A 19,240-nucleotide genomic window follows, 5' to 3' on the forward strand; every position below is an offset into this window, starting at 1 on the left:
CCCCCCCCCAAATATGGATTAATACACAGAATACCATGACATTCAGAAAATTTTATTTAGTCAATTGTTGGCAAAACAATTACAAATACACAGTCACCAAGATTTAGACTGAAAAGTCATTCACATGGTCCCAAACATTTGCTGAACAGATGGAGTGGGGTGAAAAAAAAAAGTTCAGTAGGTAGCCAGAAATTAAAAGTTGAGGGGAAACAATTAAAAACTGAAACAGACAGCAATAAACTCATCTTAAGATTGAAAAACATGGCAAAGTTATGTCAAGGGAGACACTAGATTTTGTGGCAAGAGGTAATAAGGCATTTGCACACACAAAAAGACAGAAAAACAAACAATTAAACAAACAAATTAAGTGACTGAACCCACTTGACACTTAAACATGAGCACACCACTACTGAAAACATGCAGGCTTCAGATATTGCCCGGTCAGTGATATTACAAATTCCTAGCCACTTTCCCATCCATTTCAAGAATTTGGCATTGAAAACCTTCAAGGAGTACAGGCTCTTCAGTCACACAAGACAGCAGTGTCAGACTGAAGATTGCATGGAGTTGGAGAGAGAGGATGAGAGATCAAGTGTGCAGTGAGACATTATGTAGAACACCAACTACTTTATTAAAAATGGTACTTGGATCAGGCTAATCAAAAACCTCACTGATGCAGGGCTCCTACATTTACTTGGCCAGTAGTGGGTGCCTGACTTTCAAATGTAACAGGTTCCACCTTTCACAACATTTAAAAAATTGTTTCTTTTTATAAATAAATATATGCTCTTTGTGTAAATCTATGTAGAAAGACAAATCCATTCTGATAGGCTATCAGAAAGCAGCTTCTGTAAACATACATTTTAAAAACAAGACAGAAGGAAAATAGAGGTTTGTTGTGCACATTGGACTGGGGACATATTTAAACTCTGCACCAACACCTCGAAATATACAAGGTTGCACAAAATCAGACTAGAGGCTGAGATACTGGATAAATAAATTAAAAAACATACACCAACTCTGAAGTTAAAAACTATTCCTTCTGAAAAGAAAAACACCTGTACAATATACAATATGTATATACACTTATTCACAAAAAAAAAAATCAAAGCAAGCTTGGCTTATGGTCTGGCACCAACTTTGAAAGAAAGTCAGTCAGGCTCAGTTGTGAGGAATAGACATGTCCCCATAAAAAAGTACAGGGAGGATGGCAAGAATCCACACTGTTTGATACAGCCTTTAACAAAGTCCAGTGTATTCCAATTTGATGCATTATGTACAATTCTAGCACTGGTGAGTCAAGTAAACACCAGACTTAATATAAAAAAAGTTGACCTCATAGGTTGTAGAATGTGGTGACAGACGTGCCAGCTTAAAATTGCCTTTTGTCCCTGCATGCAGCTGTACATGGAGAAAGCATGCAATTTACAAAGAAACAGCTTAGGCAAAACTCAGATTAAACGTTATATACACACACTTTATCCTTCTCAGTCAGTAATTCAGCAAAACTGCACCAGTTTCTTCTGAAAGATCAGAAGTCAGTCAGACACCTTCAGTCAGGGCATCTTTGCAAAAAAAAAAGTCCCAAAAAGGATGTTTTGTACTTTACAAAAACTAAAAGCTCACAGTCATTTCCAGAGGCTCTCTGAAAATCCTTCAATTAAAAAAAATCCACAGTAATAGCACAAGTGCAAAAACAATTAAAAGATAACCTAACCGAAAACACCTTACATGTGGAGTGGCTATGCTGACGAATTTAGAAGAGGGAGTGGAAGGAGTTTTTTTTGAAAAAACCCAACTCTATAGCACTGTAGGATATCTGCAAACTGCAGAATTAAAGTCTAGATGCATAAGCAGCAATCACTCCATGAGGCACTTTGTATTAGGCTTCTTGTATCAAGCACCATAATCTTCTAAACTCACAACAGCTCTCTGCAAAAGAAAAACAAACTTTAGTTAGGTGGAAACTAAATAGCTAACAAGTTAGTGGAGAGTGGTTTAAAAGTCAAATGCTGAAACTCTAATAAAAAAAAGCATAGAATTTTAAAAAAAACTTAAAAAAAAAGACTGAGTTGTCATCAACATTTGCTCAATAGCATTCAATCTTTGGTCAATCAGTGCACTGTAGACCTGCCAATGTTTGGCAGTACCAAGGAAGTTTGAGATGTTAGACATATCAACTGTTTTGCTTTGCTGGAATAAGTACATCCTGTGTACAACTTCTTCATTCCTCTATGTATAAAGAACCAACTACTACATTCCTTTGCATCACAGCACAATGCTGGATGTTTGTGCATGGATTTCCAAGTTTGCCACATCCAATCTTTAAAGTTTGATTTTGTTCTTGGACTAAACAAACCCATCAGGGGCCAGATTGCTATTTATGCAACATCAGGTGAACAACTGTCAGGGCTGAGGAAGATAGCCATGGATACATTTTTATCCTTAACTACTGGATTGGCCAAAGCAATAGATTTTGTAAAACAGTGGCTCCTCACCGTAGGATAAGTGTAGCCAACTTGGTTCCGGGTTATATGAACTTCATCATCTTCAGTGGTTTTCTGGTAGACTGGATTATCGAAGTTAATACTGTTGGTGTTCTTCAATTTCCAGTTTTTCCAAATGAAATAAGTAGCAGTAGCAAGCAATGACAGGATGGCTGGAAAGAAAAAAAAAGAGAGAGAGCTTAACCATCAGATTCACAGATTTCAGCACAGGATAAGAAGAGGTTGAATGGGATAGGACAACATTAAACAAGGAGAGATAGATTGCCAAGACACACACACAGAATGGCACCAATCAAAAAAAAAAAAGGGACCTTTGGTAATACATTTGCTAATAATCAAAAGTTTGACAATAAAATCACAAGCCTTCAGTAGCCCCTCCTTTTTAAAAAAAAAGGAGTTTCACTGGAATTTACACAGGCCAGAACTACACCATTTCTTCACATGCTAATTTTAAAAGAGACCAACTTACCAAGAGGTAGAACAATCCACAAGGCATTAGTCCCTCGGTGGCCTTCTGTAGCAGCTTTAGCTGCAACCTCACCCCCTGCTGACAGAAAAACAAAACAAACAATAAGCAGCCTGCAAAAAAAAAAAGCCCTCCCGTGGAGGATGAGTAATTAGTGAACAAAGAAAACATTAAAAAAAATTTGTAAGTACAGAAATAATTTGTACCTTGATGTGAAACAGTGAGCAGCTCGTGGAGAGTAGGGACTGTTGAGTATACAGTGTTGTCTGAGGGAACATGGGCGGTCTGGGTGTTCATTTTCCTAGTTGTAGTGATACTTTTAGTTGTAGCTGTCTTAGCATAATTAGGACCACTTTTGTCTGTGCTTGACTTGGTAGGCATGACAGTAGCTAAAAAAGGGTGAAAGAAAACATTAGTCAGTAGATGCACAAACAAGTTGAAATTAAAGGCGCACACTAGGAGCAAAAATAAAAAACCCCAAGAAATGGTTCCTTTCAAAGAGAAGGAAACTCAAGTCTCCACTTATAAAAAGCATCAACAGATTCCCCGATACTCTCTTCTAGCCTTTATCTCCTCCTGAAAATGGAACCTTCTACTTGAAGAAATCCAGAAAATTCTATTACAAAAGAGTTTCTAAGTCTTGGTTACATTTGAAAGAGGCACTTTTTCCACCCCCCCCCTCAAAAAACAAACAAATAAAACAGTCCCATTTGATTAGAAGAACACTAACCTGGGATACATTTTCTCATGTCTGGTCCCAGTTGCATTCCATCTGGGCAAACACAAGTGTATTTTGGAGAATGAACATTGATTTGTGGTGCTGGAAGGCACAGGTGTTCACAGCCACCATTTACTTGCCCATTCTGTTCACACCAATTAATACCTGGAAAGATGGAAAACATTATAGGTTACACAATGTTTACAGAAATACATTATACAACCACATTCACTTCTACAGTGTTAAAATAAAAAAAAAGTGAAACATTTAAAAAAGTGCTTCACCAAAAAAAAGTTACACAGAGCTACACAATAGGAGATAAAAATAAGTAACTGAAAAGCAAGTTTTATTTTGGGGTGGGGGAGACACAGACAGACAGAGACACTCTTCTGCTGGGTACCTCTGCTCTGTCATCAGAACAGCGATGCAACAAGAAATTTATTGCAAACAAACTCAAGTGTCTACATTTGGAGGGAGAGCAAGAGCACGAACAAGACACACACAGACACACACCTTTCCTATTTGGAACTTTTAGAAAATTCCAATTGTAGGACTGAACAGAAACGAAATTGTTGTTTTGAGCTGCAAATCAGTATTGGAGTTGAACAAAAGCACAAAACTATAATATTACTCACTAAAATAGAAGGCAACAGTGGACTAACTAGACCATGGTATGTTCTTGGGGCTCATTTGAAAGCAAAACACATTCTTTTAAAAAACTCATTAACCTTTGGGTTGTCGGAGATTATGGTAGAGGACAATATCTTGAGGAACATCCAGGTTCTCAATGACTGTTAGAATATCACCCCCGGTGAGCCTGTTGGCACTGAAAATGGCTTCATGATCCATATCAGTCCAAAATACCTTGTCCTAAAAAACAAAAAAGAAAAAAAGTGTAAAAATGCAGGTTTCAGTGTACAAGTGTTAGAGATGCTCAACTTCACTCAACAGCTCCTCCCCTGCAGTTAGACTTCTAAAGTGGACCACAAACATTTGTCATACTTTTTGCAGCCATAAGACTTTTGAACAGAGTGACGATACAATCAGCCTATGATCTTTGTGTAGTATGATCTGTAATGCTGCATGTGAAAGCAACTCTTCACTTGGTTATGGGATAATAAAATTAAATTTAAAAATAGCTAAAGAGATTACATCCTTTATGGATTGCAAATCCATTTGAACGGAATGAGTCAATTTTCAGTAGTTATATTTAAACCTCAAGATTTCACTCCAAATGTAGACTGTGGCTCATTTATTCCAAGTGAAACTTTGGATGCAAAAGGCTTCAGTCTAAAGAACCCAGAGGAGTTCCAGAGCCAAAGATTGCAAGCTGAATGAAACCAGATCAGTGGTAGTGCAGCCCATGTTAAAAGGCATCCATTCAGCCTATAATGTCACATCCTATAGAAAGATATGGGGTATAATGTTCACGAATTTACTCAATTGAGACAACAGGGTCAAAGAGTTGACCATATGGAATAGCCCATGAAGGGAAGTCATAAGCCAAGTAGGGAAGAGGACAATGGACAAGGCCACATCAGTTAAGATGTTATAATTTAAACTGCTGCAATTGATAGCATCATTTTAAAAACACAATTTAAATTCACTGAAAGGGGGCACAAAAGTGTTGAATGATTAGTCCAAAACCTACAAGTTACCATCACATAATTCTCTGCCCCTTTTAGTTTAGGGTGGCACAGTGGTCAGCACTGCTGCCTCACAGCACCAGCAACTCTGGTTAGATTCCAGCCTCCAACAACGGTGTGTGAAGTTTGCACACATTTGCCCAGTGTCTGCATAGGTTTCCTCTGGGTGCTCCGGTTTCCTCCCTCAGTCCAAAGATATGCAGGTTAGGGTGGATTGGCCATGCCAAATTGCCAATAACGTTCAGGAATTTACAAGTTAGGTGCATTAGTCAGGGGGAAAAAAAAAAGAAAAAAAAGTACAGAAATAGGGTAGGGGAATCTGTCTTGGTGGGATACACCAAGGGTTGGTGTGGACTTGTTAGGCCAACTAGCTTGTTGCCACACTTTTGGGATTCTTAAAATTAGTTACTCTCCCAAATAGCTTTTCTACAGCCCGCAATGGGAATTGCAATTCAGATCCTCAAGACATACAACCGCACAAAGGACCCACTCCCAGTTCTGCACATCAGCTACTCACCTCAAACAAAGCTACAGAGAAGGGATGAGTCAGTTTCTCTGGGGAGATGATCAAGGTTTTCCTGTTGTCTCCAGCAACACCAATACTAGACAAAGTATGCAACTTTGAGTCCACCCAGTACAGCCGCTGATTCACCAAGTCTGAAAGAAGCAACACATGAATCATGAACAGTCCAAACAAGGAAATATTTGCAAAGCTCCAATCACTGATAATTGCAAGAATCACAGCATGTATTGCAAGTTTCAAGTGCAGAACAAGAGGATGCTTGTGATTTGGTATAGAAAAAAGCCACTGGCAAATCTAGTTAAATTAAAAGATGCTCAGAAGACCTGGTCTTCCACTACTATCCACATATACCCCAAGAACTGTTAGATCGATTGTTTTCCTACACTTAAAAAAAAACTTAACTCACCCAGGGTGATTCCATTTGGCCATTCAATTCCTGCAGTGACCAGTGGCATACGGTCCACTCCATTCAACCCTCCTTTTTCAATCTTAGCAGGGGAGCCCCAATCACTCCAATACAGGAAGCTGGTGGGAGGGGAGGAAAGTCAGTAAATAAACTAAACCTGAAAAGATGCGTTGATACAGAAACAAGTGACAGAAATATAAATCAGCATTCTCAAGATAGAAAGCAATCAGCTTTCAGACATTCCTCCAGTGTGAAGTATTACATAGTTAATCCCATCTTCAAATCCATGAAATAGTTATTGCATCAACACCAAAAACTGAAGGCTTCCATTCTCAGTTTATTTAGATGCTCTACTCTCACTTAGCTTCTCCAGCATGTTAACATTTTCTTACCCATGAACTGGATCCACTGCAATGGCCCTGGGCTTTGAAAGTTGTTCTTTGATGAGAACCTTCCTCTTTGTTCCAGCTGTGTTAGCTACAGAGATGGTGCTGGTTAGAAAATCTGTCCAGTATATGTTCTGGTGAATCCAGTCCACAGCCAAGCCATCTGGTGCCTGGATTTCAGTTTCAATCACAGTGGAATGATGGGAAGAGTTCTCAGTTTGATCCATGTGGGCACTGTAAAATAAAATCCAAAAACTTATTAGAGATAAAGTTGAAACTTTGACAACTGCACTGTTTAAGCAAGGAGACAAATTCACTGTAGCATTTATATACAAGCCTGAGGTGGAGGGCTTCTTTCACTTGTGCAGGGGATTGCAGGTGTCTCCAGACATTAATAATATATGTAAGTGACAACAGGTACAGAGTGTTGTTCAAGGTAAAAAGCACCCCAAGCTTTTTCAGCAACTTACCTGAAGATTTTTTTCTGAAACAAATCAGCCCAGTATATTTTGTTTGCAGCCACCTCCATGTCTAGTGCCACAACATTCTTCAGCCTGGGGATCAGCTGTGTATATTCACTCCGATCAAGGGTAAGCTTTCTGACCTCGTGCCGATTGGTGAAGAATAGGTAGGCAACTGTACCTAAGGAACCAAAAACAAGAGCAACAAAAGTGAAGAAAAACAAAAAAGTCAAGGCTCAATTAGATACCATTTTGTCAAATAAGTTTAATTTAGAAAAGCAAATAGGATTCCAGGTCATGCATTCACAGGTTATTGACCGAAGTTACACATGTACATTTATAGGTGGTAATGACTGACCTTGGAGCTTATACTTGTACATGTGTCGGCTGGCAACTATGTGGCACAAGTTAATATTCTAACATGGAATGCAAAAACAAGGATCAACTCTGCCAAGTTTGACCTTGAATGCTGGTAGGGAAAAAAACAAATTGCTAAAGTTTTATGTCCTGATTGAGTGTGGGGTCAGGGAGAGCTGAGCAAGCAGCTCAAGTGAAGCCAATAATCAGCCAGTGGTTGCTGGCAAGCCAGAGCACTCAAGGTATTTGATTGACCCCAAATTCATTTAGATAAGCAAGGGTTCAATCCAGGAGGGTAGTAGAGCTTAAAACAAGTCAACGGAGATTCCAAAAGTTGTACTTACCAATAGCTTTGCATTGCCTGGTCATTGGGTCCATTTGATAGCCTTCCTTACACTCACACTTAAATCCACCTTCCAGGTTGATACAGTTTTGGCTGCATGTGTCTGGATTCTCACACTCATCGATATCTGAAAGCAAGATACCAGAACAAAACTCAACTCAATCCTACACCAAAAGTCCTTCAGTACAGAAGCCTAGTGGCAGTAGGCATTGGATAGGAAGAGGACATTTATTCATACCTTCACACTTTGCATTATCAATTAGTCTGAAACCAGGACGACAGAGACACTTGTAGCCAATCTTCAGATCTTTGCAGATGTGAGAGCATCCACCATTTTCATTCAGACATTCATTTTCACCTATACAGAGAACACCACCATGAAATCAAAACCATTAGATCTGACATAATTCAGTAACCAATCATCTGACCATATCCCATTATCACAATAGATTCCACATACTCCACAATTGCCTCTGCCATACTTCAATTGTGCTACCTCCTCTCCACTCAGATGGAAAAAAAGATTTAACTCACTTCAAACAAAAACTCTGCAGATCATTCACCCTGTCCTCAGCTTCTCCATGTGCTCATTACTGAAAGAATACTTCAGTCCTAACTCTGACCCCATGTCAAGCACCTACAGAAATGTTTCACTTTCTCCAAACTAAAAATTCTGAAAGTCACATGTTTTGCCTGCATTCCTGATCTGAACATTTCACTGCATAAAATTTAGAGGAACAAAAGCTCTTTACTTAAAAAAATTGCCCAATAAGATCTTAAACCACAAGTGTATTTAACATACCACACTCCTTCAAAGGCTCGTCTGACCAATCTCTACAGTCCCGATGAGAGTCACAAACTTTGTCCATCATTATACATTCACCACTTGTGCACTTGAACTTGTGTGGACTCTCACACTTGGTCACTAAGTAGACAGAAAGAGGCTTGTTATATTTTGGTCATATTCCCTTAACATTCTTCAGCATGCAAGAGATTTAGTAAGTGTGCTAGCAAAGTGACAAATCACCTTCCTGCGGGTTGAGACCAGAGGATAGCTCCTCTGCTTTTAGTATTTAAAGATTCTACCTCTTTCTCCAGCCTGTGTTACTTTAGTTCATGTGAACACAGCAGTACTAGGGACATAAGCAGTCCCAACACCAGACTGTGGGAAAAGCTAGTGCTTCAAAACAAAATGTGTCCACTGGCTTATTAGTCACTATGTTGAGTGTATTACAAATACCAGGCAATTGGTTCTGCACACAAGATAATGGGAAGTTTAAAAGTAAAGTATTACAGAGGTGATCCTCAGAGATAAATAGGAAAGGCAATATGAACTTGGAAACAGATCTAGAAAGAATTCAGTGCTCTCCACAAAACAACTAGCTTAAAAAAAAAGTGGAAAAAAAAAAAGGATGATTGTAGTGGAGAGAGAGGCAAGAATACACAGGAATGAGAAAATTAGCCAGCAAATTGATGTGGCACTTTCCTACATCAATGCTGGATGAGAGGGGGCATAGGTAGAAAACTTTCAGCTCATTTAAACAGTAGCAAGGCTTACAAGAACACAATCAATACTTCTGAAATATTTGTAATATTTGCTTATTTTAGAAATGAAAATAAACTTACCATTGACACAGCCAATTTCGTCACTCTGGTCATGGCAGTTGAACTCCCTATTACACTGGAAGCTTCCATGAATACAGGTTCCATCACTGCACTGAAATTCATCTGGCCGACAGGTTGCCACAGCTAAAGTAAAATATTAAAAGCCTCAAGTTTGTCTACATCCAATAACAAAAACAGGATTTTTAAAAAGCATTCAGAAGTGTTTAAAGTGGTAAAGATTATATTCAGCAGTCCAGATCACTAGAGTCCACAGATGAGCTGCATGTTGTATTCAAACAAACAGTAACATTTTCAGCAGAGTGATGTTCAAAATTAGCCAAGGGACATAGTTATTGCACTTACCACAGCCCGCTTCATCAGATTGATCCCGACAGTCTACACCGCCATCACAGCGCCATTTCATGTGGATACACTCTCCACTGCCACAGTGAAATTCTAGACTAGAGCAGGGATTAGGTGGTGCAAAGGTGGAGGATCGTCCACAGTTCTGTGGCCACTCGTCCGATTCATCAGGGCAATCTGGATCGTCATCACAGGCCCAGAGCTGTGGGATACAAAGCTTGCTCTTGGCACACTGGAACAAGTGAGGTCCACAGGTCCGCTCTGGACATGCATTCTCGTCACTGCCATCTGCACAGTCCCTATCGTCATCACAGACAAATTTCAAAGAGATGCAATTCCCATCATTGCACTGGAACTCATGGTCTTTGCAAAGACGTGCAGCTATTGGGTTTAAGAAATAAAAGAAAAGATAGTCAAAAGGCTGTTTCCGTTCAACAAGATTAGAAAAGCCTCCTCCAAATTTGAGCGAGCATAGGAGCATCAGGTTTACTTACGGCAGTTCTCCTCATCGGAGCCATTTTCACAGTCCTTTTGGGAGTCACAATGCCAGGATGTGGGAATACACTTGTTAACACGGCCACCACAGCTGAACTCAAGAGCACTGCAGGTCTTATTCCCTGAAAGATTAAATATTCTTAATCTGAAAAAGTGTATAAAAATTCTTTAAAAAAGTCAGACTATTAAAACAATCTGAAGCATTCAGTCACCTTAAGCATTTCTTTGGTGTAGTGTGCAAGAGCACGCAAAGAGTAGATCCCATCACCTGTGAACCATGCACACACAAGAAAAAAAAAATTTACACTTACTACATGTCTCCAGTGACTCATCTGAACCATCATCACATTCAGATTGCCCATCACACAGCCAATGTACTCGAATACATTTCCCATCACCACATTGGAAGTGATCCTTGTCACAAAGTCCAGTCACTGGAAGAGCAAAATGAAAACAAAGTCAATGTAATGTGCTGTGTTGAGGTGGGGGGGAAAAGGGGAGGGAGGAGAGGAGGAGAAAAAAAAAAGTGGAGAAAAGAGAAAAAAAAAGATACAAATTATGAATTCGAACAATGCCAATCCCTAATGGAATCTCAGTCTCACACAAATATTGGCCATACCAAAAAAATCAGATTCACCATGGAAAAAAAAGTACACAGTGCAACAGCAGCAAGTCAGCACCTGCCCTACTTCAACAGGTTTTACAGCACAATTTTGCAGCCAGTCAGTTTCTGGCCAGTTGTCATGTGGCCTTTAAAACCTTCAAAGATTGCACTAGAAGCACCCTTCTAAAAGTAGAATCAAACCCATTCATAAAAACCAGCCATTCAGAAGGCTTCTCTTCATTTCAGAATCTTACAAAGATAAAGATTTGGATTAACGCCACTTTACATCAAGTTGACTTTCTCCTAATCTAGCTTTTCAAAATATAAGAAAAAAAAATCACCAATACCCCTTGTGGTTGGAAAGCCTGACATCATACCAGGACAAAAATTACACAGGGGAAATTTAAACTAACTTCTTGTCATTGGGGCACATTAAGATGAGAGATTAAAATGACAGACAAGATTCAACTTTTTTTTTGAAAAAGGGTGGTTCATATGTGGAGTGAACTTCCTGAGAAAGTGGTGGATGCAGGTACAATTATAACACTTTAAAAAAAGATTGATATGTTTGGCATGTATTAGTTGGACTGAAGTGTCTGTTTCTGTGCTATTTGACTATGTAGAAAGACAGCATTTTATTGAAGGATCCTCAGCCTGGCCTCTAATACATTCCACACCTCTTCCTCCAGGAAGTTTTGCTCAAGCAAAAATTCCAGCTTAGTTATTTGTTTCTGTAACAAACTTTTTTTTAAACTTGCACTGACTCACCAGCAGAGTACTCAGCTGTGGTGCACACATTAGCCATTTGCTACTCAAAGTGGGCTGACAGGTTCTCAAGAAGTGATTGGGTTACAGATCACAGCATACTTTAAAAAAATGACAAACGTCATAACCCCACCCACCACCACTCACTAGGAAGAGAGTTCAGAAGTTAAAATAGAACATTCAAACAAATTGGTGCACAGCAATATTCGATGCACAGACATTTTGCCAGGAAGTTCACAGGCAGGTTAAAGAGCACTGGGTAAATAGGGTAGGTAGAACCACAAAACAAAACACCTCTTCAGGACTACATAGCAAGCAAGAAACACTGGATTCAGTGCATAACCTAATGCATTGGCAAAATAGTGTGTCTCTGATATGCTTCACCAGTCAATGGACAAATGACATAGCCATTCATTCTTCTCAATCTCATGCCTTTATGATATTGTTTGAAACCATGAAGTTAGTACTAATACAGGAAGCTTGATAGTTGCATACTTAGAACATAAAAACACAAGACACCAAATGGAGCAAAAACAATAGTTAAAACCTTAAATTATTTACAAGAATAAAAAGGGGTTAAAAAGTCAAAAGCCCTACACTTCTTGAAGTGTAAATTAGACAAATTTCATATCACTTTCCACTTCATCCATCTAGCATAAAACTAGTCAGTGTCTATGGTAGGTATACTGCAAGATATTCCAATAGATTTCACAAATCAACTTCTGAATCAGAATTCAAGCAAGCAGGACAAATCACTGGCATGTCACCAGTAGTTCCAATGTTGAGTCAGAAAAGCAATTAAGTACCAGATCAAAAAGTCAACTTGAATCTAAATTTCCCCTTTTACAGCTGGTTGATTCTCTGCACAGAAACCAGGGCTGCTGTTTCTGTATAGACAGTAGCCCCAGTTCAAAGTGCTGCCCCCACATTTTTTGACTAATGCCATTCATTTTGAGTCACTGCCATCCATAGTGCTGACATTTTAGAACTGGATACCTTCTGACACATCACTACCGGTTGTTGATCGCAAGAACAGATTTATAGCAAATATGGAATATGTTCTGTCTCAGTATCCACAAGATAATTCAAGTACAGGGAATGATTAGGGACCAGATTACCTTGACAAATATGCACCATCAGTCCAAGGGCACTGATGCTAGTTACCTGGGTTATCAGTTTAAAAAAAAGCTGTACAGCTGAGGTCAGCAAAGATCAGGTATGAACTTTAAAATCTCCTAGTCTTCCTATAAATGCTTGCTGCTCACTCCATTAAATAACCTGAGAACTGAAGGAAAACATTCATGGCATTTTTGTTAAAAAGCAAATCTGGTGAATTGTGCAAAAAAAGTTAAGGAATAGGACAAAGTAGATATAAACAGATCAATTCTGATAGAGTTAAATATGGATAATTAAACAGCAGAAATTGACATAACCAGAAGAGTGACTAAGGGGCATAATAAAGAGTTACAGTAGGAAGTGAGGATTAACTATCAGTGCAGTACAAATTAGTACTGGTTGAACCAAATCACCTGTGTTCCCTGATAGTCAGTTCTATACACTACAATCTCAGCCAGGTCAAGCCACAAGGCAACAAGAACAAGGCACTTATAAAATCTATTATACTGCATTTTCAAAAATCAAGCTGCACTTAAAAGCACAAAATGATAATTGACAGTATGCCCCTTAAACGTTATGCTGGTAAGCAAGACACCTCACCCAACTACACAGGTTTTGCATCTTGGCCTGTTATGATTTTAACTTGGAGACAAATCAATTCAAAATTTAGTTACGGCTGCAAATAGTTTCAGATGCATTATTCTTACTCACATGAAGCATGTATAAGTTACCAAGAATATTTGACTACAGTGTGCACCTGCCCAACACAGCATGCCCCATACCTTTGCCAGAATTGATTTTAAAGAGATGTTATCAAAGTTATTCAAATAGACTAATATAGAACTGTGACAAATTTCAGGTCTCAGCTAGCAGAGCAACAGGTACCATTATTGGGTACCTAAAGCAGTGGAAACTTAAGTTACAAATGAACCAACTTAGGATGAAAGATTGTAGCTTGATCAGAAAAGAACAGCATTATTGGTTGATTTGGAATGCTGCATTTCAATTCTGGTCTCCCTGCTCTAGGAGAAATGTTGTTGAACTTAGGGCACAGAAAAGATTTACAGGGATGCTGTTGGGGTTGGAATGTATGAGCAGTCGGGAGAGGCTGAATAGGTTGGGGCTATTTTCCTTGGAAAATCAGAAAGTGAGGGGTGACCTTATGGAAGTTTATAAAATCATGAGGGGCAAAAACAAGACAAATAGCCAAGGTCTTTTTCTCCCAGTAAGGGGGGTCCAAAACTAGAGGACATAGACTTGAGGTGACAGGGGAAGAGATATGAAAAGAGACACAAAGGACAACTTGTGGGCGGCACGGTGGCACAGTGGTTAGCACTGCTGCCTCACAGCGCCAGAGACCCGGGTTCAATTCCCGCCTCAGGCGACTGACTGTGTGGAGTTTGCACATTCTCCCCGTGTCTGCGTGGGTTTCCTCCGGGTGCTCCGGTTTCCTCCCACAGTCCAAAGATGTGCAGGTCAGGTGAATTGGCCATGCTAAATTGCCCGTAGTGTTAGGTAAGGGATAAATATAGGAGTATGGGTGGGTTGCGCTTCGGCGGGGCGGTGTGGACTTGTTGGGCCGAAGGGCCTGTTTCCACACTGTAAGTAATCTAATCTAAAAACTTTTTCCAGAGTGGGTGGTGCATGAATGGAATGAACTGCAGAGGATTATGGATGGAGGATAGTGCAATTACATTTAAAGAGACATCTATGGAGGGGCACGTGAATGAGAAAGGTTGAGGAGATGGGCCAAATACTGGCAAGTGGCACTAGATTAATTTAAGATCTCTGGTCGACATTGACAAGTTGGACCGAAGGGGCTGTATTTGTACAATTCTGACTATCTTGAGACACTCAAAACATTTAAATTTGAACACAAAGAACCAAATACCTAGCATTACATTAGTCACATCCCCCAAGTTAAAACTTGGCAGCATCTCTTTCACTGCTTATTTTCATAGTACTTTAGGTACCCTCTCCTTTTCCATAGAAGGGAAAGCAAATCTTAGCAGGACTTATACACTTAATGGTAAGGTCCTAGGGAGTATTGCTGAACAAAGACCTTGGAGTGCAGGTTCATAGCTCCTTGAAAGTGGAGTCGCAGGTAGATAGGATAGTGAAGGCGGCATTTGGTATGCTTTCCTTTACTGGTCAGAGTATGGAGTACAGGAGTTGGGAGGTCATGTTGCAGCTGTACAGGACATTGGTTAGGCCACTGTTGGAATATTGTACGCAATTCTGCTCTCCTTCCTATTGGAAGGAAGGACGTTGAGAAACTTGAAAGGGTTCAGAAAAGATTTACAAGGATGTTGCCATGGTTGGAGGATTTGAGCTATAGGGAGAGGCTGAACAGGCTGGGCTGTTTCCCCAGAGCGTCAGAAGTGAGGTGCGACTTTATAGAGGTTTACAAAATTATGAGGGGCATGGATAGGATAAATAGACAGTCTTTTCCCTGGGGTTGGGGAGTCCAAAACTGGAGGGCATAGGTTTAGAGGGAAGAGGGGAAAGATATATAAAAACCTAAGGGGCAACTTTTTCCACGCAGAGGGTGGTACGTGTATGGAATGAGCTGCCAGAGGATGTGGAGGAGGCTGATACAATTGCAACATTTAAGAGGCATTTGGATGGGTATATGAATAGGAAGGGTTTGGAGGGATATGGGCTGGGTGCTGACAGGTGGGACTAGATTGGTTTGGGATATTTCGTCAGCGTGGACAGGTTGGACTGAAGGGTCTGTTCCCATGCTGTACGCTCTATGACTCTAAGAGTTCTGACAAAAAAAATCACAAGCATCCCACCTGAAATCCCACAAAAACAGCTCCACACAAAAGTGGGTGCTGCAACAAATACTCATTTCTACCAAAACTAGAAGACGCTTAGTCCACAAGATAGAAGGTTTCTATTGCCATGCTTGTAAGACTTGATCTTGAAATAAACACAGCAATGCTGGACTCCATTCAAAAAGAAAGGTTGGCAACACCTTCCAGCACTGTCACACTGCTGTACAAGCTTGGACCCTTTTCTCAGCTTGATTTTTGATTTGATTGGTTATTGTCAGATGTCAAAAATGTGTGGAGCTCAAAAAAAAAGCACAGCAAGTCAAGCAGCAGGGGTGTTGATAGTCAAGGTTGGAATCTCTGTCCTGATGAGTCAGAGCGGAAATGTCAACTCCCCTTCTCCTCTGACAGTTCAACCTGCTGCGCTTTTTCCAGATCCAATCTGACTTTCCAGCATTTGCAATCCTCATTATCTCCAAGTTATTATCACAGGTACCTAGGTATATAAAAAGTTTTGTTTTGCATACACAGCAGACAGATCATACTGTACAGAGCACTTTAGGGAAATGAATAGAGTAGAGAATACATGTTATGGTTGCAGAGGTGTACAAAAAGCAAGATTAATATTAGATTTGAAATTTGAGTGGTCCATTCAGAAGTCTCAATAACAGGAAAGAAGTTGTTCATGAATTTGTTGGTACATATATTTAAGCTTTTGCATCTTCTGTCTGACAGAAGATTATAACTGGAGGTGGAGGGTCTTTGATTACATTTATACTTCCTGCTTCAGGAAAGCAGACAATGTATTAAAAAATTGGCCACCTGAACATTATAAACCATGAAAAACACATTTCAAAAGCAAATGCGGGTGGGGGAGGGGAAGGAGATTTATTAGAGGGGAGAACCTGAGCTTTTGAACTGGGTATAGTGAGCTTTGTTTTTCCTGTTCCTGTTAAAATGTTTAAAGAACGGCTATTTGGGTGGGGATTAGAGTATCACTCATCTCAAGTTCTGTTTTCCTTCTTCATACAAGAGTAAAGAGGCAGATCTCTGGTTTGGAGTTGTTTTTTCAACTTTTGATACTTTGAACTGGGTATCGTGAGCTTCATTTTTCTTGTTGTCAACTTACAAACCCCCATAGAAAATGAGTGCAATCAGGGCTAGTGTTGATCAACAGCAGCTTAGTCAACAGAAGACAGCCTGATCGTACCATGCTAGGTCAGCCAATCAGAAGCCAGTAATTTGCACTAGCCATCATGTTTTAAAAGAAGGTGTGGCCAGTTATATTGCATATAGTTAAGGAAGTACACGACTACCAAATAGTTTACAAGTCACGAATCAAAAGGAATCGCTAATCATATGGAAGTAAAAGGTGAACTTATACCACTTAGTACCACCCCGAGTAAATATTTGGTGTCATCACTCTACCCATTCAAATAAGATCAAAAATATAACTTAAATCGATTAGCTAAACTATGGCACTGTTTGCTGTATGCTTGCAAAGCACCCCCTAACAAGAGATGTGCCGTTTTACTCTTTGTATGAAGAAGGAAAACCGAATTTAAGATGAGCGATACTCTAATCCCCAACCAAAAAGCTATTCTTTAAACCATTTAACAGGAACTTTAAGAGGCTTGCATTTCTCCACAAAGCAACATAACTGAGAAGTATTAGCACATGAGCAATAAGCAGTCAACTCTAAAGCCTGGAAAATCAATGCAGAAAATTCACAGCTTGTATTAGCTAAACACTAGTTGGGACCTTTTAACCAGACAAGCGGTAAAAAGAAAAATCCTTTGATCCATATATCACTTCCTAACGTAGCTCAAAAAGAAAGTGTTAGCAACCCTTAAAGTTGTAAGTAGTGACCAGATTTCAGAGCAAATCCCTACAAGAGTATGAACGATCATTAACTTTTATTAATAGGATTCGTATATTTTAAAAAGACATCCACTCGAGGAGCTCACTTTATCCTCCAACCCTCCTCAATATGTCCCGCTGGCAGTATGGGTTAAGAGACGGAACACAATTTACTACAGAGGAAAGCTCACATTGGTCTTTCCAACTGTAACAGCAGCAGTCTGTGCAAATCCCGGGGTGGGGAAAGAGTAAAGGAGAGACACTGAGGGTCAGGGAGAGGGAGACTACAAATCCCACAATGCCCCGCCCGCGAGCTCCAAAACGCGGCGTTCCTATTGGTCGGGGGCGGGGCCCCGGAATCGCCTGTTCGGAAGGGATCCAATCAGCAACCGGCACCTGCGCCGCACGAGCCGCGGCTGGGCGGGGAAAACCCAACGGTCATTGGGAGAACACAGCGACTGGGATACCCACCGCCCCCCCCACCCCCCAGGACGGACGGACCAGAGAAAGCAATAAAACTTTAACAACAAAAAAAAAGACCAAATTCAGTACCCTCCGAGTCTCTCCCCCCACTCACCAAAAACAAAACTCAACTCTTCATCCTGTAAGTGTCCCTCATTCATTCATTCATTCATTGACGGGACTCCGCTCCTACCCTTCACCTCACTGACTAACATACATAGTGATTCACTCACCGGCAGCGGCACGATGCAACAAACATGCTGTAAGAAGTGGCAGCAAAACGATCGTTTTCTCCATGGTGGTTGGTAGGTACGTACCGGCTCCTCACTCAGCGAGTATGAAGCAGCCCTCCCGCCTATCCGGGTATTTGAACACGGGGCGCGAGCCGGTGGTGGTGTGATCCTTAGGCCACGCCTCCTTTTAAAGGGCCAGCCCCCCCCCACCTTCACGCCCACCAGCTTCCCAAGACCCCGAACAGTTCTCCCAGCATCAAGAAATAACACTTTAGTTTGATTTTGTGTGTGGGTGAGGAAGGAAAACTGCTGATGCTGAGTACGTGCATTTTTCAGAGACTCCTTTTCTTAAAAAAAAGCTAATAAATAACTTAAATCACATACAGGACAATTAATTCAAAGAGATAATGCTCATTCCCCTTCCACTACTGTTATGTTCCTGCATCATATTAACTTTGTGCCCTTCCCCATGACTTTATCGATATTTTTGTGATCAACGAGATTATTATACTTCTCCGGAGCAGGTAGGACTGGAACCCGGGCCGCCTGGTTTATGGGGTAGGGATACTACCTTTGTGCTCCAATAACCCTTCTATAACTTTTTAGAATGTGTTCTTATAGTCTATACAATGATTGCTCTTGAGGTGTCCTCAGTAATTCACAACCTAGGGAAGAAACAGTAAAACAAACAGTATTACTTGGAAATTAATGTATTGGTTGGACTAGACCTCCGTTTTTAACTGTACGAGATTAAGCTGACCAGTGTGTGCCATTCACAATTTTTTTCTTTGCTTTGTTTTCCTTCTGGGAGTGGAATAGAAGATTAGGATGATGGCATGGGGTGGGGTGAGATGCTCAGATGAAAAGGGGTAAAAGGGTGCGTATCTGGAGCTTAAATGCCAAGCACTAAATATAAATCTTTTGAGATGAATGGCCTGTTTCTGTGCCACACATTATATGTAATTAATCAATCATCTGTGGCTGTGTGTGGGACGGGAATGGCACTAAACAGCTGATGTATTTGCGGAAATAACAACCTGACAATCCAACAGACACTTAAGAAGAAGCTCCTAATATGTAGAAATGATTTTGTAATCATTGAGTTAACACACTGTTCTGGATTTTGTAACACCAACATCTTAGAAAT

General features: G+C 40.3%; 1 protein-coding gene across 2 annotated transcripts; it reads right to left on the minus strand.

The window, feature by feature from the left end:
• Window positions 1-31: 31 nt before the first annotated feature.
• On the minus strand, window positions 32-18,235 carry ldlra (low density lipoprotein receptor a). Of its 2 annotated transcripts, none has more exons than XM_043694824.2 (18): window positions 18,094-18,235; window positions 10,588-10,710; window positions 10,276-10,398; window positions 9,782-10,162; window positions 9,440-9,562; window positions 8,616-8,738; window positions 8,052-8,171; window positions 7,815-7,940; window positions 7,123-7,294; window positions 6,659-6,886; window positions 6,267-6,385; window positions 5,855-5,994; window positions 4,420-4,561; window positions 3,704-3,856; window positions 3,180-3,362; window positions 2,977-3,051; window positions 2,499-2,659; window positions 32-1,932 (listed from the first exon to the last, which is right to left on the minus strand). In XM_043694824.2, exons 1-18 carry the CDS (start codon window positions 18,155-18,157, stop codon window positions 1,897-1,899), a joined length of 2,592 nt encoding a protein of 863 aa, XP_043550759.2. In that variant the 5' UTR covers window positions 18,158-18,235; the 3' UTR covers window positions 32-1,896. The 2 variants fall into 2 exon arrangements, with proteins under 2 accessions (XP_043550759.2, XP_043550758.2); XM_043694823.2 differs by having other exon boundaries at window positions 2,977-3,054.
• Window positions 18,236-19,240: the final 1,005 nt, after the last annotated feature.

This window comes from Chiloscyllium plagiosum, unplaced genomic scaffold (assembly GCF_037043375.1).
Source record: "Chiloscyllium plagiosum isolate Xiang-an unplaced genomic scaffold, Cpla_swu_hap1 HiC_scaffold_45, whole genome shotgun sequence".
Taxonomy (NCBI): Eukaryota; Metazoa; Chordata; class Chondrichthyes; order Orectolobiformes; family Hemiscylliidae; genus Chiloscyllium; species Chiloscyllium plagiosum.